At 45.6% G+C, this 23711-nt stretch overlaps 1 protein-coding gene across 1 annotated transcript; it reads right to left on the bottom strand.

Annotated features, from left to right (window-relative positions):
• Positions 1–10545: 10545 nt before the first annotated feature.
• On the bottom strand, positions 10546–13387 carry METTL21A (methyltransferase 21A, HSPA lysine). Its single transcript, XM_062498502.1, has 3 exons — positions 13241–13387; positions 12005–12116; positions 10546–10943 (listed from the first exon to the last, which is right to left on the bottom strand). Exons 1-3 carry the CDS (start codon positions 13385–13387, stop codon positions 10546–10548), a joined length of 657 nt encoding a protein of 218 aa, XP_062354486.1.
• Between the last annotated feature and the right edge of the window lie 10324 nt (positions 13388–23711).

The raw sequence follows: 23711 nt of genomic DNA, 5'->3' as shown, positions 1-23711 counted from the left end.
TTTTGGATTCTCGTTTTCACTTGTCCAGGTGGGATAGAGACTGGTTCTGGCTACACCCAGAAAGACAAAGTAAACTTTTTATTTTCTAAACATTTCTTTTTTTCTATGCGCAAAACTGCCTGAAGCAACTACAGAATATACTTCATCTGTGCTTTGCATCAAACTGTGAATGTTCAAGTACTTGCCTCCACTTCTCCCCTTACAAGATGAATTTCATCATCAATCTCAGCGTGAAGAAGAACAGGCTTCTTTCTCGTCTCCCGATCCTCTTCAAGGAGTAACAGTGGTCACTTGGGAAGTTGCTGTGGGGAGGGTCCTCTTGTAAAGATGTCAAGAATTTGTGCTGAGCTCTTTCCATTGCCTTAGAGACAGAACCACCCCAGCCTCTTGGTCCAGAGAACTGTGGGCCGCATAGGTGGAGCATGTACAGTGTACCACGTGCAGTGAAGAAGCAATGGTTGCCAAACTGGTTTCACACATTCATGCTGAACTGTACAAATACACAGCTGAGCAGCATGCCAGACGAAGGGCACTTCACTGCCATGTTCTTGGTGTGGAGATAACAGACCTTTGTCAAACTAGCCCAGGAGGGGGTCTGATTTGCAATCTGTATTAAGCCCTCCTGGACTAGTAGAACCTTCTCCATACCTCAGAAACAAATGCATTGAAATGAGCTTCACTGGTCTGTTGTTCCTTCTCATAGCTTACGTGTGCAAATGCATTCAGCATTCTGAATGCACAGAAAACAGACACCAACTTCATAGGATATAGGTTGGGAAATGGTATTTGGATGGGAAAGAAAATTTTGAAAAAATATGCAATTGTGATGTTCTGAGAACAGTCACATAGTAAACAGGGGTAACACATGAAACCACTACCTATTTGTATGCAGAACAACTAAGCAGTTGAAGCATGGCCAACTCCACTTAGGTACTCCTTGATGACAGTATGGTCTGTGTCCCAAGTCCTGTCAAGCAATGAGGTTGTTTTTATTTCCCTACCACTGTCTTATGCAATGGAAACTACTGTACTCAGTAGAAATACCAGCCTGGTTTGCTAAATTCTTTTTCAAACTTTGTGAGGCTGCCTTCTACACATAAATTAAGTTGCAGTATGACAGCTGCTAAGACAACCTCAAATATTAAAGAGGACTTCAAACACAAATATTCCAATTCCTGCTTCACAAGGGACAATACTGATTATTTGAACCTGGCCAGGTTAGCTAAACTCTTAATTTATTTGGGGTATTTTTTTATTGAAAGGGTTAGATTTACTCAGTAATCTATTCCTGCAGCTAAAATTACCCACATGCCTCAGATGTTTGCAAGATGTATTTTTTTTTTTTTCTGTGCACTGAGGAACTGTGATCTCTCCCATATTTATGGTGTTAAAAAAGGTAGTTCACGTTTAAAAAAAAAAAAAAAACAAAACTCTGTACTAAGCATTAGGACTTTAAAAGAATCGTGCTCAAAAGGAATCAAAAAAGAATGTCAAGGAGTTGTCAAAAAGAATGTGTCCAAAAAAAGAATCATGTGTGGTTTGTGTACTGGCCCTCTGAAGCTAGTCTCTCACTGTTGTTCACTTGGGTCATTTGATGGAGTAAGTTTACTTTGGGCTTCTGGTCAAACTTTCATGTATAGAAACATCTGGATAAGGATCTCAGGCTCTGGTCTCCATTAATGCCTTCCCTAGCAGAGTACTAGCTAATATTTTTCCCATTCACTCCATCTCTTTTAAGATAAATTTCACACACAGGTTTCTAAACGGTTATACCATCAGTGTGATGTATCTTGTGAGTATCTTTTCTTGTATCTTGTGATACAAGAAGAATACTTGGAAGACTCTGGGCAGTTGAGTCTCAAACACCTAAGCAGTATTAAAACTTCTAGATTTCTCATTTGAGAGGGCATTCAGTTTCCAAGACTTAATTTTAAAGGAGCATGGTTGAATTTACAGCATTATTGTTAAATCTAGAGTTATCAAGAATTTCAAATTACACTTGTATTTCAAGAAGAGAACATAAGTATGAGAAATACGAAAGAAATCACTTTCACAAGTTTTGTGGGTGTTTATAAATGGTCTATTTTTATCTGCCATAGAGAGTTGATTTTTGTGGTTTTATTTAATGGGAGATGAATCTATTAGTTTAGCAATGCAAATTTAAAGAAGACCCTAAGTTCTCAGCAGTGCTTTTATAAAAATGATCTGATTCTTAAATTCAGCGAATACAAATACATAAAACAGTTATATTTTCCAGAATGAGTACAGAAGTATAAATGTTGATAATACAGGAGTCATTCTTGTAAACCATGAAGCTCATGGTGGCCTGATTTGCAATTACATGGAATGGTTCCTGCACCTTTGAGAAACACAGAAAGGCTGTGTATGCCCACATTAAGGCTGTTTCTTTTGTAGAACATCTGTTTGCAAAAACGTGAGGTTTTGCTGTGAACCAGAGCAAGGCGATCTGGGCTCAGAGAGCTGTGTCTAGTGAGTAATGAACACAGTCCAGAGCTTGCTGATAATCACTGGGCACAAAGCCTGGGGCTGAGTGGGCATGGGAGCCTAAAACAGTGCCCAGGTGGGGTTCTCCTGACACACAGTTTGTGCAAATTCGTGTGGCAGTGAGAGGAGAACTGTGTTACCCATTTGTCTGTGTGTGGTCTGCAAGTGGCCTGTAGTGGTTTTAGCCTGGACTTCATAAGCAAATAAACTTTCACTAAGAAAAGGAATGTAATTCAAAGTACATAGGGGTCTGAAAGAATATTTTTATTTATGCTGCACTGAGGATTTAGGGACACAAATTTATTTAATGAAAATTATAGATTACAATAATAAAAAATGTATTAGACCAAGTACGGGGCTGGCTAGGCTACCCATTCATGCTTTACTATTCATATTGACCCAAAAAGGGAAAGAATATGACACAGGAATCCATTCCTATGTTATTTACCAAGTAGTGAGGTTGGGGTAATAGGCTTCTATAAACTAAGGCCATTTGGAAGTAGGATGGAAATTATGCTGACAGGGAGGAGGGAGGATTAGTTTTTTATCTCACGGTTGTGAGTTTTCAAGAACTGATAGATTCTTTTACCTGAAGAGAGGGTTAGAAAGGGCTAGATCCGTTATGTTCATAATAAACAAGAATTGGTTTGAAATATAATTTTTGTAATGTCATTATTTTGCAAAACAACAGCACCAGTCAGGCAGTTAAGATATTGTCAAAGGTGCTCTTTTAATTTAGATATTCTTGGAAAATACATATGTATAATATATGTACATATATATATATATACACACAGTATATAATCTACAGCTCTGAGAGCTTTTAAGTCAGGAATGCTGAGTATTATAGTATATGGAGGTCAGAAAAAGAATTTTTACTTTTCTGTGTGTCTGGGTGTGTGTGGATGTGTGTGTGTGTGTGTGTGTGTGTGTGTGTGTGTGTGTGAAAGCTTCCCCTTACCCCCTTACCCCAATAGCTCTGGGCTGCGTTATTCTAGAGCTTATTACTGATTTGTTTTGTGCTGTCTCTCAGTTATCCATTTTCAAGAATTTTATTTCATGGCTTTTGTGAAGTTTGTTTTTTATTGATGAAGACTTTTGAAATTATGTAAACAGTTGTTTTACAACTACCACCACCCAGAGTAATTAACTTTTGTGCTTTTTCTCTTTGGCAGCTATATATCAAAGGCAAAACATTTGGAAAGGTTGTTAAGGTGTTATTTTCTAAAGGAACCACTGGTAAGACTTCTGTTTTCCTCCTGGGGTAGTGGCCTTGCATTCTTCTTTAGGCAGCAATTTCACCAGCACTGGCACCGTTGCTTGTATCTGAAAGTACAATTTTAGCCTGTTGTGCCTGTCAGGACTGCTTAGACACCTGTAGTTCTGGCTAGCCTGGAGTTGGCATTTGCATTGTAGATCACTGTCTTCTCTGGTACTTGTACATTGATCAGAAAATTGGTGGGGTGTTCGGAATCATTAAGAGGCTCAGGAAAAAAAAAAAAAAAGAGATTTAGTAAGGAAAAACAGCCCTGATAGTTTCTGACCTAAATTTGTAACACAGGTTGCTTTTTTAAAATCTGGGCTTCCAGTGAACTGCAGCAGCAAGTAGTAATCATCTGTTAGTGAAAAATGGCACTTGCTTTTTTATTTTGTTTTTTTTTTTTTTTTGTTTATGGCAGACAGTGCTTTTTGTGGTTTAAAGACAAGTCCACCAATCAAAGCAAGTTCGATATCAGTGGTTGCAAATCTATGACATTTCATAGAGGATTTAATTGATTTTCTAAGACCTTGTTTTTACTGTAATTTTTTCACCCTGGAGCCTGGTTAGTGATGTAACATTTGCCAATGATCCAAACCAAAAGGTCATGTATTTATTTTTGTTACACTATATTCTTTGTAAATGTTTAATTAAAATGTGCACTTTAAAAAAGAAAAAAAAAACCCAAACAAAACACAGAGAACAAAAAAAATTAAGATAAATTTGTTTTGCTTGAGAGGATTTCTGGCGTAACTGTTGCGATCCTGCTGCCTGCACACAATTCACTCCTCCACAGCAGTTGACTCCTTGGCTAATTGAACTTGCAGATCAGCACCTGGTGCCCAGCAGGCATTGCTTCAGAAGGGCAGGAGAGCTGAAGGGGCAAGAATCAAGTGTGTGGTGTCTTGGAGCAGTACGTGGAGGATGGACGTGAAATTATTTTTAGAGTTGAACTAGTTCGGTGATCCCATGTGGGAAAAGGAGGTTAATTTGGAAGGAAAGCTAAACTATTTTTCATCCACTTTATTCCCCTTTTCTTAATTCAAGATTTGTCTGTGGATTTTACGAGCTGCATTCCAAGAAAGTAAATCGAAAGGCTTTCCAATAATTTGACACCAGGAAGCAAAGGTACATTGACGTTGTGTCACCGTGCTTGAAAAGAAAAGCACAACCACCTTTCTTTTGCAGGAATGATGATAATTTACCTATAACCCTGAAGTCTGTCACTGTGAGCAGGTTTTAAAAAGCATACAGTGCATTGATGGTTCTCTGTCGTCTGCCTGGAAACTGGCTTTTCTGAGCTGTGTAATTTGCTAGCTGTAAAAGACACTGATTTTACAAAAGCCTGAATGTATCCTGAAGCTCAGTTGGTCTGGAAGGAGCCAGAGTGGTGAAGAGGAGGTGCTGAAATCCACCTGCTGTGTGCTCGTGACAGGTCCAGGTCTGTGGGTAGAGAGATTTAAGTGCGTGAATCTTTGGGGAAAAGGGACCAGATCCAGGTGGTGTAAAGAGGGTTTGCATTTCAAGTGTTTTGCCTTGGAATGTGTTTTTAAAATGTATTTAAGCTGTGGCCTGCAAAGAGGTGTGCTTGGGCTAGTTGGCATAGCAGAAATTGAAGAGAGTGAGCCGTTTGCTTTCTGGCACTGCCAGTGCAGGTTTGGGACTTGCTCCGTGGTGAGTTCAGGGCTCGCTTTCAGCAGGAGAGGCAGGAGCAGTCAGCTGTCCTCGGGTGCAGTGTGCTGGCAGGGAAAGGGCCAGGGCCAGGCTGGAATGACCCGTGGCTGGCACACTCCATGAGCTGAGCATTCCCTGCACTCAGGACTTGAGCAGTTCACTCAGCCTTGGCTGCATATTTCTCTAAATTAGGGGATAGCTGAATGAGAGCATGGGGACGGCTGGCCTCAAACCAGTTGCTTACCTGGAAATGGCCGCTCTTAAGAACTGAGGATGTTTGCTCTCCACAAGTTGTGTTTTATCCAGGTGCCACTCCATTTTTTGTGTGTTTAATTACATTTATTTATATTAAAACGTTAATTTTAAAAAGTTCTACAACTTCAAGTTTATATGAGATTTGAAGCTGTGCTGCTTATAATGGTCTTCTTGGGATGGGAACAGGGCAAGAAGAGGTGCTAGTTGGCAGCCAAACCCTCCACAAACTTTTGTCCACAGATTGGTTGTTCACTTCAGAAATTAGTTGTTTCTACTCTGGATTTATATTTTGAAGTTTTTTGAAACAATGTTTTTCAGGGAAGCTTCCAGAGCAAGGGTTATTATTCTCCCTTTGTCATGTAAGCTGGAAAGAGTATGTTCACCTCATCTGCATTTCTGATTATTTACCCAAACCATATCAGCACAGAACAGGGTATTTGAGCTTGACTCCCACGTACTTGTGGAAGTTAAAAGACTAAATGAAAATCATTGGGGGAAAATAAGTGCTTTTTTACATCTCCTCAAAAATCTGGAAACATCCCTGTTGTGTTCTTTTTTTCCTTTTTTTTTTTTTGTGCTTTATCTGTGTTTTTAAAACAATTGTACTGGGTTATAATGCATTTTATTAACACTATGTACATATTAGCTGCTTTGTGTTTCAGAATGGTAGTAATTGCTTTGTATATTAAAGTGATTCTTGTGAATTTGTGAATTATTGTCATAAAGAAGTGCTTTTTCTTACTGTAACCTTGGTGGTATAAACTGTCATAACTCCCTTTTTACACAAACATTTATGTGCAGTCACATAAACATGCTTTCAAAAACTCTACAAAGTCTCTTTTTTGAGCAGGGTGTTCCATTTACACCAATTTAATTTAGTGGCAAATGGTAGCTAGAGGAATATGAGAAAAGGCTTATTTTGAGCAGTCTGTGGTGTCCTTTCAGTCTGTGCCCTGCCCTAAGTATTCATAAAGCATTCTCCCCAAAGAGAAGGCTTTTTAAATCTTAATTGAATTAGATTAGTCAGAGGTTAAATCCTGAAAAACAACATTTCTCTTCCTCCTGGTATTTTTAAACCTGCTTTCCAGTATCCATTCTGGTGGCAGTTCTGTTGTTTAATAATGTTTGAAAGACTTACACCTTTCACAGTTTAAATATGCTGCATGTGTCACTTTTAAGCATTCCTGTAAACCATGGTCTTTAGAACAGAAACAGAAGGCAACAAACACTGCAAGGATCACAACCCTATTATGTAATCTGCAAGGCTGGATCCAAACACTGGGACGGAAGCCAGGAGAACAAATTCAGCACTGAGGTAAACACACCTCCAGTGAAATCAAGGAGAAGCAGTAAGGTCAGCCCATTACAGCTGGGACTTTCTAGTTCTTATAATGCCATTCATGTTCTTGCTTAGAAAAATCTACAGTCATGAAAGACAACACCAAACAGGGGTTAGTCCCTGAGATAAAAATGCAGTTTGGCTTGAATTTTGCACTGAACTGGGTAACATAGATCCCTGTGTAGTCAGCTATGAATCTTAGTATCAATCAAACATTACCTTGGTTACAATGACATTTCACTGAAGTTTGTTCTCTTGCATTTGTTTCAGGGATGGTTTCTAAGTACCACAGAACGATTGTGACTTACCTGGTCACTTTACTGTGGCTTGGACCCACTCCCTAGAGCGAGTGAATTTCTCAAGAGGCTTTGTACATTGCCCCACTGCTCAGGGATACTTGCCAAACACATCCTTCTACAGATGAGCTCGGATGACCTGTTACAAAACAGGATCAGTGCAATGGAACCACCCAAAGGAAGAGTGGGATTCCCTAGTGCTGGGATGAACAGGGTTACAGAAAGTGCTTGAGTAGGGTGTTGGTATAATTGCCAAACAGCTGCTGGCAACAGCTGTTGTGCATCATCTCACTCTGGAGCAGGAGCTCCCGCGGGCTGGGACAGAGGGCTGCTCCCTGTGCTCACTCACCAGCAGTTACACCTCTGCTGCTCGTCCTGCACGCCTGGCCTGACTCACTCCTGACCTCTCCCTGAAGGTAAGTGTGACGGGAATACAAAAAACCTGTGAAGCCCAACCTGGGACAACAGAAGGCAGCACTCACTGCCTGGCGCACGCGGGTGTCAGCACTGCCCAGCGGGGATAGACTGCAGGTTACAGCCGAGTTACATTCTCAGGGTTGATGACCGCCCCTAACCGCTGTAGCTGTAAATGCAACCACAACTAACACGCACACGGTCGTGGTCTAACTGCAGTATTCCTGGATCTGTCTCCCAAATCTAACAGTAATGCACCCCAGTAGCAGTCAGAGAAGGTGTCCCCTTGGGGGGTGCCACTTGCTGGGCTGGGGAGTGGCCACAAAGAGCTCTGCAGTTCAGGGACAAGGCACTCACTTGAGCTGCCAGTGCCATCTCGTGCTTTTCACCACAGTTACTGATGGGCAGTAGCATCACTTCAGCCTTCAAATACTCCCTTGGGTGTGCATACAGCTGCTGTGTACCAGCAGCATGGTAAAAGCCAAGCTGGGTCTCTACTGGCCCGTGGCTGTGCTGGCAGGATGCCTGTGGGCTGTAACAGCAGCAATGGGAAATCTGACACTGAAAACTTAAATAAACCATTAGAAAGAGATGGAAAAAAACCTGATTTGTCTCAAAAGCACAAAATCCTGTTGTCAAAGCAAGGCCTGGGGCAAAACCCCCTTCTTAGTAGTGTGCAGGTTGCTGCATCAGCCTTTATTCTGTGCTATTTAAGCAGGCTTTTTAGCACGTTCCTGCTATGGCAACAGTGCAAGCTGCTGCTACGGCTGTCAGTGCTGCAAGCTCCAGCCTCTTGTGAGGGCCAAGTGCTGCCAGGCTTTTCCCACAGAAAAGTTCTCCTGGACACTCACGAGCCCAGGCACCAGCACACGGCCTTCTACCAGCTCCAGCCCAAGGGGAGCCTGAGCTACACATGAGCCTAATGCCTAATCCCAGACGAGCTTGGAGACAAGGAAACACCAGTGGGAAGGAAAAGGAAGAGGTGAGAATTTACAGCTACACTTCGAAAACTAGAGCCAGAGTGAGGGGGGGAGAGCTCCTAATTCCTTTCAACCACGGCTCACCCAGCTGATAGGACAGCAGAAGCCACAGCTGACACGTGAGAGCTCACCTCATGAACTGTTCTCAAATAAAGGCGCTGTCTTCTCCCAGACTGACTCCAACTCCAGTTCCAGGCTGCGAATTCCCAGCCAGCTGCCCAAGTACTGTTTTACTGACACCGTGTGGCTTCTGAGGATACTGTTACAGCAACTCCCACACAGGAGCCAAGCTAGTAACTTCGCTGAAAGCATTCATGGGATGTGCCAGGGAAGAAGCACAAACCTTAATGAAAAATGTGTCATTTCCACATTACAGTCAGCCCAGCACTTCTGGACCACCGACAAGGAAGTATGATGGGAGCAAGAGTGACAAAATGTTCCAAAATGTTCGTGGCCCAAAGCAGCTGTTGCTTTGTCCTGCAAAGGTGTTTTTTATTGTCAGTGCCAAACACATGCACATACTCCAAGTTTGAGCCTGACCTGAGGCTTTTTGAGTTTAAGTTTAAAGCAAAAAAGTTCCACATCCACACACACAAAAAAAAAGCTAGTAAAGCAATTCCTGCATTTAGAGGTGTAGCTGTCTTCTGTTAGCCCATTGTTTTCATCAATTTCATTATTCCACCACTAGAAAGAGAAGGAAGTCTGCTGCTGGTGTGAACTGGACTCCCAGATCTTGTGGGATAAACACAGATGTGTTTTACAAGCTCAGAGTATGAAATCTTTACTTAGAACAGCATCTTAACTACCACTGTGCTCTGAAAGCACACTAAAACCTAGACACTGCCCCAAGGTCCCAAGTAAGGCAAGAGTGAGTACTTCCCCTGCTACAAGGACTTTACAGAGCATCCTCCTTTCCTCAAGAACAGCTCTCAGAGACAGAGGGAGCACAAACAAAGGCACAAAGTAGAACGTTATCTAGCAGGACTTTGAGACTCAAGGGCTAACATGATATTTTAAGAACAGCTTGAGTCTCCTTGTTGCACTTTCCCAGTAGAACGTGTGCATGTGCATCCCCTCCAAGGAGCCTTGATCTGTGTGAGGCAGATTTGTCAGGGACAACTCAGAAACCACAATTGCTTCGGCACTGCAGGCATAGCCCATTTGTGTGCAAGTCAGGGAAAAATACCACTGATTTCTAAGCTGGCTTACTTGGCAATCCCTTGTTCCCAGTGCCTCCAGATCTTGTTGTTTCACTGTGCCTCTGCAATGCAGCAGTGACAGCAATAGAACAACTTTATAGCATCTGCCTTTGGTTCTTTTTGCCTTTGAAGTGGTTCCTTTTACCACAACTTCTAAGATGCAGAAGTCCCAAAGAGTTAAAGCATTTAGAGCTGGAGAATTAGCTTTTGTTTCATCCACTCTTACTTTTCTAGAGTTAAGGAAGTGATAAAGGGAAAAACCCCACTGTAATCTCTTTAAGTTTCCCCTGGAAGTTAAATGTGGTTTGATTTCAGACAACAGACTTTTTGATATAACAATTTCGACGCTGGAGATTTCTGCAACTTGAATCAGTTTCAAGAATTACATTTGATAAAAACACAGTGGAACACCCTATACAACTCCATTCAGAAATTAAGCAGAGGTTCAATTTGCAGAACAGAAGTACAAACCTTGCTGCATCAGACCCAGTGATCAGACAAGACCAGCAGAACAAGAAGCCAGGAAAATAACACAACTGCAACTTCATGCTTAGGAACGAGTGTATTGAGTAGAAACAAAGGGGAGAACTGAACAGCATCAGTGGCTTATTAACAAAGCAGAGAGTCAAAAGTCATCCTTGTGACTACCCCTCTGTGCTTTATAGATATGAACATCCTTACTGGAATCATAATGGACCTCGGATACAGAGAAACGCTCTCTCAGCATCTTTAAGAACTGGAGATCCCGCTCATAGCGGATACGACAGGAAAGAAGAATCACCGTTCGCTCTGAGCACAGGTGCTCCAGCGTCTGAAGCAGCTCTGCAAATGTTTCTTCCAGATAAACGATGTCTGCGCCCAGGACAAAGTCAAATGTTCCTGGAGGGAAGTTATCCAGGTCTTTTCCCCACGTCAGCTCCTTCACCACTGCTCTGGGACGTAGTTCAGGGGGTAAATTCGCCTGCACATTTGACTCCAGGAGCTCCAGTGCTGCTGCTCTGTCTGTGATGGTAACACGGGCACCTAAGGGGGACAGGAGGACATGGCTCACACTCACAGTCCATAGCCCTCAATACAGCGTGGGGAATACAGTGCTCTAGCTCCAGCAGGCTCCTCAGTTCCTGTTAAACATTAACAGCTCCCCTGATCTGCCTGATTAAAAACAAACAAACAAAAGAACAAAACAGGCAAAACTCCCATGTGTACAGACATCCTACCCTTCATCTGTCACTTAAGAATATAAAATGTTATAAACATTACGTATAAAAATGTTATGTATAAAAACAACTCTACGTGAAGATTAAGTTGGGTAGGGGAAAAAACATGGTTTCTGGCACTTTTTCTTAATGCATGAAAGTCAAGGAGTTACTTTTGGCCTTTCCATATGTGCCAAAAGAATAATTTACAGGGGGTCTTACAATTAACCTGCTCCAATGCCGTATTTTTCTGTAGGAGAGAGGCAGCTAGCCTCTTTCACAGGTCAGACAAAAGTTATGCCTGTGTGATTTTGCATGACTGTATTTTGTCAAGCTGTTTTGTTTCTATGATTTCAGTAGGCACCTTTCACAGCCACTAGAGCTTTGAATTATGGAGTTAACCTGGGAAAGATAGCACAAATTTAACGTCGTACCCAGTTCCTGCTCTTCAGCCACAGACAGATCAGCAGCAAATCATTTCTCCATGCTGTCTGCAAGACAGGCTAATGAAAGGCTTATATGCAAGCTCAGAGAGTGGTTTCTGTCTGTAGCTTTATCTGCATGGGAGGACAAGTGGTAGATGGGAAGCACAGCTCTTGTTCCCTGGGGGGGAATAGCTGCAGAGCTGAATGCTGCTGAGCTGCCTGCCATGGCAACAGGCTCAGCCTCAATAGGGTCCCCCCATAAAGTAAACTGCAGTGGCACCATCACTGCAACAAATATCTCAGCAGGCTCTCAAGTCTAAGGAGGAAGGAAGATGACTCAGAGAAGAACCATCACAGTTCACACATGCAGCTTTGGTGCTCACTTCTATACCAGGCATGCACTTGTAACTAGTTTGACTTCAGATGTGATTTGCTTTAAATGAGACAACAAAAAAGCCCTTACCTAGCAGTGTGACCACTATTCCCAGCAATCCAGTTCCAGCTCCCAGCTCGATCACAGACCGATCCCTGAGATCAGCGCCTTCCATCTCCAGATAAGCACACAGGACAACAGCCTAAGCCAAGGGACAAGGGTGATTAAGCACAGGGTTTCAGTCATACTGAACACAGGGTTTGTGGTTTAACCTGAGAGAGAAGGTTATGGGAAGGGTCAGCTGCTTCAGGTCTGCAGCAAGACTGTTCAGCACGTCTCCACCTCCTGTGTGCACACGTAGTCTTTTCATGCTTTCTGTAAGTTTTTTATAGAATTTCATGGAAGACTCCTACTGGCAAAAGGAAAAAGGAACCACAGAGGTTACAACTTGGATGTGGTAACTGCTCCATGAATCCCCAAGCATAACAGGAGGTAGAAAGAGTTGCATTTGGAGAGGAAAAGCTGAGGGGTTGCCAAACTAGCAAATGAACACAGTATTGCAGGCGTCCAGAATAAGGTTTCATAGTAATGTACTTCAAAAGGTTTCTGCACAACACTGGTATGTCCTCAGGAAGGACACACGGAAAGTAAACTAATGACACTTCTAGCTGGTTGTATCTAGTATATGTTATAAAGATCTTGATAAGGATCTCTCCCACAGCAAGTTCTGCCAAAGTTGATGTCCAGAAACACCAGCAGCCCTGTACACCAATTCATTTGAGAAGTTTGCTAAAAATGCTACACTTTCTTTTAAACTAGAGATAAAAGCGCAATCTGTGTGGGGGCTGAGATCCACTCTGATGGGAAGCCCTTGGATTCCTACAGTGATGCTGTGAGCGACTGCCCTGCGGCCCTGGACCCACCACAAACCCCTCTGTTTTGGACGCTTCTTATCGCCAAGATAAAGTCTATCAGCAGTCCTGCTTGAGGCTACAAGCAGTGGGATCCATGCTGTGCTCTGAAGGGTGCCAAGCTAACATCACCAGCCACTGTAAAGAAAGAGGTGAGAGTTATCCTGAATATTTCCTTGTACTGGCCGCGCAGGGTTTAGGTGGCGCGTCTCCCCTGCGTTCCTGCAGGAGCTCTTAATGGGGGAAGAGGGAGAAGTAAAGCACGCTTTAACATTTTCTTTCCTAGCATTAGATAAAATAAATAAATAAAAGCCTTCCCTTTACAGTTCTACGGTAACTAATTTTCTACGGTGAATCTGAAAGCTCGGCAAGAGCCGCAGGAAGCGGCACCGAGCGCTCGCCCGTGAACACCTACCGCGTCCCAGACCACGGCCGCCACTCCCAGCCGCCGCCAGTCCTGCCGGAGGCGGATGGTGCGGCTGGCGAAGTGGAAGGTGGCCGAAGGGCTGTGCAGCTGCCGCGCTGCCCAGCCGCCTCCCTCCTCGTAGGGAACCAAGGCCATCCCGCCGCCGGCGACCGCGGCCCCGGGGCCCGGCTAGGCCCCGCCCGAGCTGCGCTGCCCCGCGCCGCGGGCAGGGAAAGGCCCGGGGACAGGCCCGGCCCCTCGCCCGGCCCGGCCCGCCCGCGCCGCCGCCAGGGGCGGGAGCGGCCGGTCCGCAGCGCTCGGCTGCCGAGGCAGGACGGTCGCGTCCCGGTTACTCGGGGCTGGACTGAGCTGGGCTGGGCTGGGCTGGGCTGGAAGGTCCCCGGAGCGCTCCTGGCCCTCGGCCGCGGCTGTGCCGGGGCGCGGGGCAGGGCCCGAGGGGAGGGAGAAGCGTCGCGCTGCCTCCTGCGGGAGGCCGGGCCCCGAGGGGCTCCTCGCTTCCTCACGGGGGAAAGGTCCCACGCCCTATGGGACACTGTCAGCTCCTCCCTGTGGTGCCAGCCTCTGGCTTTCGCTCCGGGGCTTTGGAACTCGGTGCCCGGGAAAGGCATTTGTGCATTCCAGCAAGCCTCGTCCTCCTCTGCTGGCACAGGGAGCGTTGTCTCCGCAAGTGCTCATCACAGCCTGGAAGCGCTCCCTCAGAGCGGGGTAAGCCGCGCACAAACGCAGCAGTTCTGCGTGGCCGGCGAGCCCTGGCCAAGGCAGCACAGCCCGGGCTGCTCTCGGCTGGCGGTGGGGCAGAAGCGCTCCCCGCCGCTCTTCGTGCGTGGGCTTCTCTTCACCTTTGGCTTAATCTCGTTTGGCAAACCAACAGAGTGCTCCTCTCCTGTGTTACTTGAAATAGCTCCAAAGAGTGCTAAAGGCCATGGGAGAGCCAGGGAAGCGTGGTCCTGCTGCAGGTCCTCCGCAGAAAGGCACGGTGCCTACAGCCATGCTCCTCAGCAGGGCTTCTGTGCCCCATCTCTAGTGACTCTGTGCCCTGACAGCTCCCGGGGACAACCACCGGTGGGGCAAGGCTGGCCCCTCGAAGCTGGGTAACCAGCTCCAGAAAACATCTCTCTTTCCAACAGGGACCAGCAAATCTGTTTGGCAGACAAAGGCAAATGTGGTTACATCTAAAAGATGTTAGTTTCAACAGAGTGGCTTGAGATTCATGAAAACCTCTGTGGAGGATCATTACAGGTTGCACAGGGGTAGTTGTAAAAAAAAAAAAAAAAAAAAAAAAAGAAAGTAAAGCTTGTTTTTAGGGTTCTGCTACTGTGGGAGAATGGAACCCAAATTTTCACTTGCCCCAAACCAGTCCGTACTTGTCTTATGGCAACTCAGACTTCTCCCTATAAACGTGCCAGAACAAGTGTGATGATTCAGTTTTCTGTGGGTTTATGTCCTAAAGTGCTGGTGCCTTGCCACTATTCCTGCTTTTGAGTGTTTGAAATTGCTTGTGCTATTATCCCAATTATTTTTTATATTATTTATATAGGCAGTGTGGGAAAAGCAATGAGAGTCATTACATTTGAAAGGAGAACTCCATTTGAATGACTTTTTGAGTCACCTACACTCTACCTAAACTTCACCAGCAGGCAAATAGAGGGAAACTCCGAAATGGCACAAAGCTTTCACCTCTGCCTCCTGTCCCACATGCCAGGCCTGGGATCTCCAGCCAGAATATGGAGGAGCATGGCAGGGCTCCAGTGCTCCCAACTACCTCCTTTCTGTCCCCAGATGAATTTTCTTCCCTTGCAGTATTTCATAACTTCAAGTGTCTGGCTGAATAGCGACGAGAGTAAAAAAAGGCTGCATGTGAAAATGTATTGTTCCCAAAGATGATAATGCAGTGAGTGCTTTTATCCCAATACTGTGATTTTGTTAGTCAGATGTCCCTGAATATCTCTGGAGCAGATACTCTACCAATTCTGCCCTGCTTCCCAGAAATATTTCTCCTTCTTCCCTGATAAAGATGCTCTGGGAGTGATTTCCATGAGCCTTAGACAGAGGATCAGAGATTACTTTCTGGATCATAACTGCATAGTGAAGCTATTAAGAGAGAAGCAAGTCCACTAGAAGTTTAGTAATGGCCCTGGTTCCCCATATTTCTTCTGAGCCTGTATTTATCTTCTCTTCACCTTTGCACATCCATTTTCTAAGAAAATGGACTACCTGGGTACTCCAGGGCAGAGTGGCAGAGAGACACACTTTGTTTCTTCTACCTTCCCTGACAGTAAAAGGAAAAGGAAAACACAACAACACAGAATTATGGCTAAAACAGATGCCTAGAGCTGAAATGCTTTTCTCCCAGCAGGGCTAAAGATCAGCACAGCAGTGAAGTGGTGAGAACATAGCCTGGTTTGGCTTTTGAACACTGCAGAGGGCTGTAAGCACGCTTAAACTGCAGGTAATCTTGCAAAGTAGGAAACGGCTGATTTTAAGGTAGGCAAGAATGATTTAAAGTATGAAGAAGCACCGATTCAAGTCCATTCCTACCTCATTCAACTACTTGATAAAGAAGGCATAATGTAGCCAATTATGAGTAAATCCCACCACCCTGAATTCGGGTAAGCTGCTTGGGGTAATTAAGAAGAAGTGTTTAAGCGCAGTGGCCCTTAAAATACTTAAAAGATCAAAGTAGGTAAGATAGAAATGAGTACAAAATATTTTGAATCTATACTACTATAACTCTCTTTCTGCAATCTTCTCTTTGCTGCTTAAAATGTAAAATCCCCTTTTAAAATGAATGTGACAGTTCTTGTGATAGCTCTGCAGACACTGGATGCACTGCATGTCTGCGCATGGATTTTGGAGACATCCACAGTGGGAAAATACTGCATCCCTCACACAGTCTCTGGTTACCAAGGCAAAGGCAGGTATAAATAGAAACAATCTGATTTTTTTTTTAACTCCATCTAGAAACCTGTGTTGTTGATAACCCTCTGACAGCAACGCCTTTTTCCAAATGGTTCTGTTCTACATTTGTGTGGAAACTTCTGGTTTAATCCTTTCCTCCCAAAATAAACAGCAGCTACTTCTGGTTGTCATTCCACTGAAATATGAAAATCGTCTTGGAAGTAAAGTTTGGACATATAAGAGCTTTCATCAACCAAATGAACAAGAGCTAACACAAAGCTTAGAGGAAAACCCAGTAAAGAAAGCAGTCTATCTCTCTATGTATCACTGTAAGTAGCCATTCAAATGACTAGCACTGAAATGATTTAACAAGTTTTACATTTTCATCTTCACCAGCAGAAGAATCTTCTGGATTTTCCACACCAATAAAATAGATGGGGTGGTGAATCACTTGCTGTTAAATACAAAGGGAATAAAGCAGAGATTAATTTGGTTGATGACAGCTTGCAGTTTCAGAATCAAGACAGCCTCATCTTGAAGTGATTTGGATAATCTTTGAAACTGATGGGGTGAATTAAAAATAAAAAGTTTCTGCAGAAACTGGTGGGTTATCAGTAGACCTTAGAGCTTGCTGCTTCTGCAAGATCCTTGCAAAAAAAGTGAAATATTGAAATAAATGTATAATTCGATCTACTGTTTCATTTCCTTTATACACAGAGTTCCATTAAACAGTGAAAGTAATAATCAAAAATATGAAGATGTATAATTTCATAATTGCTTGAGCTGAAACACAGGAAGTTTCTGGAATGTCTGAAGGGGGAATTGTTCCCATCAATAATACTACATTCATGCCTTCAACCTTGCATCTTGATAAACTGCCACATATAATCACCACGTTTATTAAAGTGTCTTGTTACAGACAGATCACTTAGCTTTTAGTAGAATTACATGAGTGAGGTCTCAGAGGCTTTGCAGGTCTGAAAGCTGACATCATTCTGGAGTTTTAGTTAAGGAGCAAAAAGCAAATTGAGTAGGCTCTTTTTCACAGCCAACCACTGGATTTCCAGCTGCGCTTCATTTGCTGGAAACCTCCCCCCACTTTCAGATGTTCAGAGACCTACAGCCTTACTCACATCTCCAGCTGCTGAACTTCCAGGCCACGAGATGCCAGTGTCAGGACTTGGGAGGGGAGGGAGAGTCCATAACCCACGGAGCAAGACTGACACGTGAGCAGATGTTGGTGCACCTTGGGAAAGGCTGCTCCATCAGCTCCCCAGGAGCACTGGGCTGTGGTGGGGAAGTGGAACAGACATGGGGCAGGGAAAATGCTAAAAAAACCCCTTCCTTTTGTGGAGTCTGAGTATGGATCTAGAAGCTTAACATTAGGTGGAGAAATTTATTATATGCTCTATAGGTGCAGTGTTGTGCAATTGGAGAGGAAATTAGAGTGCAAGCAATGCACTGTATCAATTTACTAGTTAACAACAACTAATTTTAAACAATTTAAAAACAACTATAAGGACAGGCAGACAACATCTATAGCATTCATCTAGATGCAAAGGCATTTCCCTGACTGCAGATGTTGCCCTTTTAAAAGAAGGAAGAATCCAAGCATATGAAGAATGTGGGGCATTTAGTGTTATTTCTAATGGTATTGTCAGTGTTCCTCTTCTTGAGTCCTTAGAAAGAAAATCCATCAGGCAATGGAGAAGATGGAAGAGTTGAGTCTATGCAATTTCAGGTACCTTAAAACTAACAGGGAGGACCCCTTAGCAGCAATGTCCAGGTTTTGGTGGCCCAGAGTTGGAATTAGAACTGCGGGTTACCCTAAAGAAACTTGCTGTCGGACTTACACATGCACAGTTCGACTTTTCCTAATCATGTTAATGTTTGTGTTAAAACATTGAAAAACATTTTCCTTTTCCACATAAGAAATCTACATCCCTGGCCTGCAGTAACAGCTGTTTCTAATACTCGATAAATCGAAGTGGTGGTTCTACCAGCCCAAAGTACAGCTTTGCAGGCCTCTGTCTTGGCTCCAACACATCTCTTATTTTCTTCTCAGGTACTAAGCCTCCAGTAACTCTAACTTAGTCTTTGGTAACTGTCAAGCTGGTTTTATTTTACCTGAAGACAAAACAAAGGTAGGAGCAGAAGAGAGAAGCTAAGATAAAGAAAGGTTTACTCCTACATGCCTGTGCTGTGGTATCCCTGCAGCGATCCAGATGCTCGCATGCCAGCCAAGCAGCTTCTGCATTGCCTGTAATGACATCTGAGATTGCAGCAAAGGCAAAAGGAGGGATTTAATCAATGACAGCAGCACTGCAGTCTGTCCTTATGCTATCAAACATAGGCTCCTCAGCCCTGGTTGGTTTGTATTCACTGCTAGCCAAGGTAATACAGGAGATTTAATAGTGTGTGAAACTTCAGGGCTACTAAAAATCCACCTTGGGTGCTCTGAATAACCTCCCTGGTTACTTTTCTCCCCGAAACATTGGAATATTCTATTTCCCTAACTACTGTTTTGCTCAGGGATTTTTCCCTTAAATGGCTGTAGTCTTAGGTTACTTGTCAGCTTCAAAAGACATCACACGTGCAGCATTTTTGTCCTGTCAGCTGGTAGTGGTTTTCAAAACAGGATGGCTCTTTTTCCCCTGATTATTTCCAAGTGAGACACAGAAGTCTGAGCTTTTGTTTTCAGTTGGTTATACAGGTTCAACCTGGTGATTCATTCTTCCTGCATTACATTTCCAGGAAAAGACAAAGCCCTGGCTCTTCTCCAAGTTATCCAAGTAAGATCAGAAAGCACTCCTCCCTCAGCTGTGACACTTTCTAAGAAGGGAGAAATTGAACAAAACACATCCCAGAGTAGGTGTCATCACCCTACAGACAGACAAGGATGTGCATGACCTTGGAAAGGCATGTGCAGTACCAATTCAGGGTAAGATAACAGCAGAGTTTACTGGATTTAGGAATCTTAGCCCTGTGAAGCACAACCAAGTGTGTGCAACAAGCCATTCTCCATTTCTGGGACTGATGGTGACTGTGAAGCTGGATGGCTTATGGGAAATCCTGCAATTTAATTTCAAGCCTTTTAGAAGACTCTCACCTTCCAGTTGCAGTTGGTGTGGACAAGAACATATGCTTGGAGTTGGGAATTTTTCAAGAGTTATAAAGAAGCTGGTAACTTCAGTTTCAGGCATCTCCTCTTGGGGATACTACTGCTTGCTGATGAAGGGAAGCTTGATTTTGCATCATGAGGCGAAGGACAACAGGGTTGTGTGGTTGTGAATTCAAGTGGTGAGATTTCAGAGACGGGAGTTAAATAAAAACCTGCACAAGTCTGCCTACAAGGAACCATCACAGGAAACTTAAAGACTTATCTGAGAAGTGGGGTTCCTTTGAACACAAGCAGACAGCAGCTCACATGTACTCAGCAAATGGGCCAAGTAAAGAGACAGAATTACCTCCCCCTGTAAGCCCACAAGCCAAAACACAGCTGGTAGCACTAATATTAGTCATGTCAAGCCTGGTAGTCTTCTTTTATTATGCATCCTGCAAATAATTATACATATAGTTAAGTTTTATAGCTCAGAAGCTGCATTTAGTGGTTGGCAGGGTGTGCACCTCACTTGGAGTAGTTGGCAGGGTATTGCTCCTCTGACCTCATTAGACTAACATGAGGAGCAAGTCTGGTCCTTTGTATACTCAGAACAAACCACGGGTCTTTCTAATCTCTGCATATTAGGAGCAGAGGTCACTACTCCTTTGGCTGTTATCACAATCTGATTTAGGGTTTGCTTCAAAATGATGTCTGGCCTTCCTTAAAGGCTGTGTGGAGTTCTCCTGAAGTTTGCAGCAACTTCCTGAGAGACCTTAAATTAGGATTCCTTTCCCACATTTTTGAAAGTTACTTTGCTTTCACTTTTGTGAAAATTAAAGCACAGGAGCGTTGCTGCCCACTGGGTGTGCTGCTCAGAGACAAAGGGTGGTAATTGAGAGTCCCATGGCACACACCTCTCCTTCTGGAGCAGGAGGAAAAGAGGTTGGATCCCAACAGTCCATAGTAAGCTATTTTCAGCTCAGGCATTCATTATTGCCACGATCCACCATCCAAAATGCCTGCTTATGCAAAATGTGGAACTAGGTACATGCTGTCCATTGTACATCAAAGTAATTGATTTTTTAAATAATGGAAACTGTCTGATGAATCGCTGGGGTAAATAAAGCAGAACAGTAGAAAGATGAGACAGAAAATAGGAATAGAACCAGAACCAGTAATAAATCATAATAGAGGGTATTCAGTGTATTGCTATAGCAGTAAGTCAATAGAACGTTAAGGTGCGGAAATGAAAGATAATGTGTTTCATTTCTGCAGGGTGTTGCTCAGACTACACCTTTTAACAGGATCACCTGGTTCTGCAGAAAATACACAGCAGCAACAGGTTTTGTCACATTATCCTGATAAATCAGATCTGAATTAAGATTTTAAGAGTTGCTTTGCCAAAATGGAGCAGGAAACAAAAATTCCTCATCACTGCAGCTGAAGGTAAACATGCACAGATATGGAAAATTACTCCTTACTGGTGTACTGAGATATGTGGAAGCAGAAGCTTAACTTCTTCTAGAATGACAAGGAGGTGGGACAGTTTGCTGTTTCTGTGACTTCCAGGGATTAAAGTCAGCTTCCTCTTACTTAAGACCTACATGAATAAGTCATCACAGGGAAACAGACTACTGATTTCTTTCCTCCCTCTGCATGTTTGTATAAATCCTGATACTCTACAACAGCACTAGCACAGGGGAAAAGCAGCCTTCCTCACTCCCCCTTTGCAGAATTACACACTGAGAACAAGTATGAAAGCCATGGGAAACTTCAGCCCCTGGGAGACAGAGGAACCAAAACCTTCACACCCAAATAGCAGTGAGGTATGTCACATACTCCAGCCACTCCAAGTTCCCAGCATTTTTCACTATCGACACAAGTGCGTGGGGTTTTGGCTGTTGGCCTCGATGGCTGGGTCCTGCTGCTCAGCTTCCTGCTGAGCCACTCTTGCTCACTTCCTCACCCTTGAACAAGGATTTTCCACTGCCCAAAACCACAGCTTTGGCAAAGGCTTCCCTTGAAGCTGCTCCAAAGCTGAGAGTTAGCAGAAGTCCCAGCTTGCTGCTGGGATCCCCCAAGGCACTTGCTGCAGCCGCAGGTCCCTTTGTCCCTTTGCTGAAGCCGGGCAGCCCCACAGCACACGCTGGCACGGCTGCAAGGAACAGACCTGGCTGTAGCCACAGACACTCGGCATGGCTGCTGTCCGGCTGAGGTGTGCAGATTTGCCTGTGGCTCCTACCACTGCTCTGGATGGAGCAGCTCACCTCCATTGGCGTGCAGCCACTGGAAGGGGCCCAGCAGTGCAGCAGGAGTGCAGCTTGCTCAGCCAGCTTCTGAAAATAGTCAGCCAGGTGCAAAGAGTGAGGGAAGGCATTGCTCTTCTCATGCAAGGGTAAATTATACCAGTTTTCATATTAAATAGTGCAGATGCAAGCCAACTCTTACTCTTGCTCGAGAATTAATTACTTCAGTAAGCCACGTCAACCCTCGAGCTTCTTCTCTTCCCCCACCATCCTCACAAAAACTCAGGGGGTGCTATGCCAGAGGGAGGAAAACACCAATCTCTGAATGGCTATTTTGCATGAAGCCCCTTTTCCCCTCCCTGGCTCAGATCAGTCTCCTGTTCCACCCAGTGCTTAACCCCTGGCCCTTCCTAGAACTGGGAGCAGGACTGGCTGGCCTACAGCTTTCCAAGCAGGGTGCAGAGGCTGCAGAGGGACTTCTGTTGGCCTCAAGTGGTTCAAGAAAATCTCCCCCAAGGCCCTCGTGTAATCCACAGCAAGGTCAGATTCCTCTGAGTAACAAGGCTTTGCAAATTGTCAGTAGCGCGTAGACAGGCTTAGCTAACGCAATTTAGAGAAATGGCTGCTAAGTGAAAAGGTATCATTCATCAGTCTGAGGGAATCATCCTCATATAAGACTAAAAATCATTTGGTTTGTCCTTTAATTGTGCCCAGGATTAAGCGGTACAAATTCTGGAAACACAGCATCTATTACTTCCTCTCTTCAAAGAAACTACGCATGGTTTGCCCAAAAACTCCATGTCTATCATGACACGGGAGAGCCAACATTAGGATTTTTCCCACAAAATGGAGTAAAAACGTAAGCCTGCTTATCTTTGGAATAACTGCCAGCATGATAGCAGAGTTTTGTAATACTTTTGTGTGTTCCTAAGTCAGAGCAGAGCCGCTCTTCTTATCGGGGCAAGAGTTAAATTTTTGTAGCGATAATGGATTGTTTCATTGCAGGACAACCTACGTTCGTGTTTATCAGGACCTCTGACTGCTGTGGGTATCTCACCCTCTAATCCGTCTTCCCAGGAGTGTATTTGAACATTCCAGTCCTCCGAGGAGCTCTCGGGTGGCTGAAACTCAGCAAGCAAATACGCGGCTGCTGGGGATTTCAGTGGTCCCCGGGGATGCCAGGCCCTGTGCAGTGTCCCTTTCCCGGTGTGCCGGCAGGTACGGCGCCCAGCAGCGAAGGGAGCGAGGCTCCGCTGGCCCTGGCCCGGGAGCCCTTCAGCCCTCTAAGGCGAGGGAGAAGCCGGCCACGAGCTGCTCCAACCCGCGGGAGCGGCGGCAGCGTTGCCGTTGTGGCTCGTGTTCCTGCGCACTGCAGTGGCCGCCGCTGTCCCCTGGCCGTCCCCTGGTTGCTCTCTGGTTGTTCCCTGGCCGTCCTCTGGTTGCTCTCTGGTTGTTCCCTGGCCGTCCTCTGGTTGCTCTCTGGTTGTTCCCTGGCTGTCCCCTGACTGTTCCCTGGCTGTTCCCTGGCTGTCCCCTGGTTGTCCCCTGGCTGTCCCCTGGCTGTCCCCTGACTGTTCCCTGACTGTTCCTGACTGTCCCCTGGTTGTCCCCTGGCTGTTCCCTGGCTGTTCCTGACTGTTCCCTGGCTGTCCCCTGGCTGTTCCCTGGCTGTCCCCTGACTGTCCCCTGGCTGTTCCCTGGCTGTCCCGCATTCCCGCACCGCCGCTCCCGCCGCTCCCGCAGCACGTGCGCGCCCGGGCAGCGCGAGCCGCCGGGGGCGGGGCCGGGCGCGCGGGACCGAGCGGGCGTGGCCGCGGGGTGGTGTCTGAGGCCTCGCGGCCGGCGGCGCGTGCGCGCGTGCGAGTGGGAGAGGCGCAGACCGGGGGAGGGCGCGGCGGCGGCCGCGCGACGAGCCCCGCGCCCATTGGTGGAGCGGCCGTCACGCGGCGCCGCGGCGGGAGGCGATTGGGCGTTGGCGGGGCGGGGCCCGGGCTCCCCCCGGCGGCCGCTCGCGCCGGATCTGCGCTCGCCGCGCGCAGGAGGCGGCGGGGCGGTCGCGCGGCCGTGGGGGCGGGCGGGGCCGCGCGCGGCCGGGGCGGGGGCGGCGGCGCTGAGCCCGCCCCGCGCTCCGACCCGCCCTGCGCCCGCCTCCCCTCCCCCGGCCCAGCCCGGAGCCGCGCAGCCGGGGCCCGGCGGGGGAGCTCCGAGCTCC

This window comes from Cinclus cinclus, chromosome 9 (assembly GCF_963662255.1).
Source record: "Cinclus cinclus chromosome 9, bCinCin1.1, whole genome shotgun sequence".
NCBI lineage: Eukaryota > Metazoa > Chordata > Aves > Passeriformes > Cinclidae > Cinclus > Cinclus cinclus.
Note: the sequence above shows the minus strand (reverse complement) of the source record. Positions and strands in the feature narration are given on the sequence as shown.

Bases quoted from the DNA above. Each gene is read 5' to 3' on its own strand.
- METTL21A (XM_062498502.1), bottom strand. From the start codon at position 13,387: ATGGCCTTGGTTCCCTACGAGGAGGGAGGCGGCTGGGCAGCGCGGCAG. The intron at 12,117-13,240 runs GTAGGTGTTCAC...CCCTTGGCTTAG, and splicing joins CGGCCGTGGTCTGGGACGCG to GCTGTTGTCCTGTGTGCTTA. The intron at 10,944-12,004 runs GTAAGGGCTTTT...TGTCCCCCTTAG, and splicing joins AATAGTGGTCACACTGCTAG to GTGCCCGTGTTACCATCACA.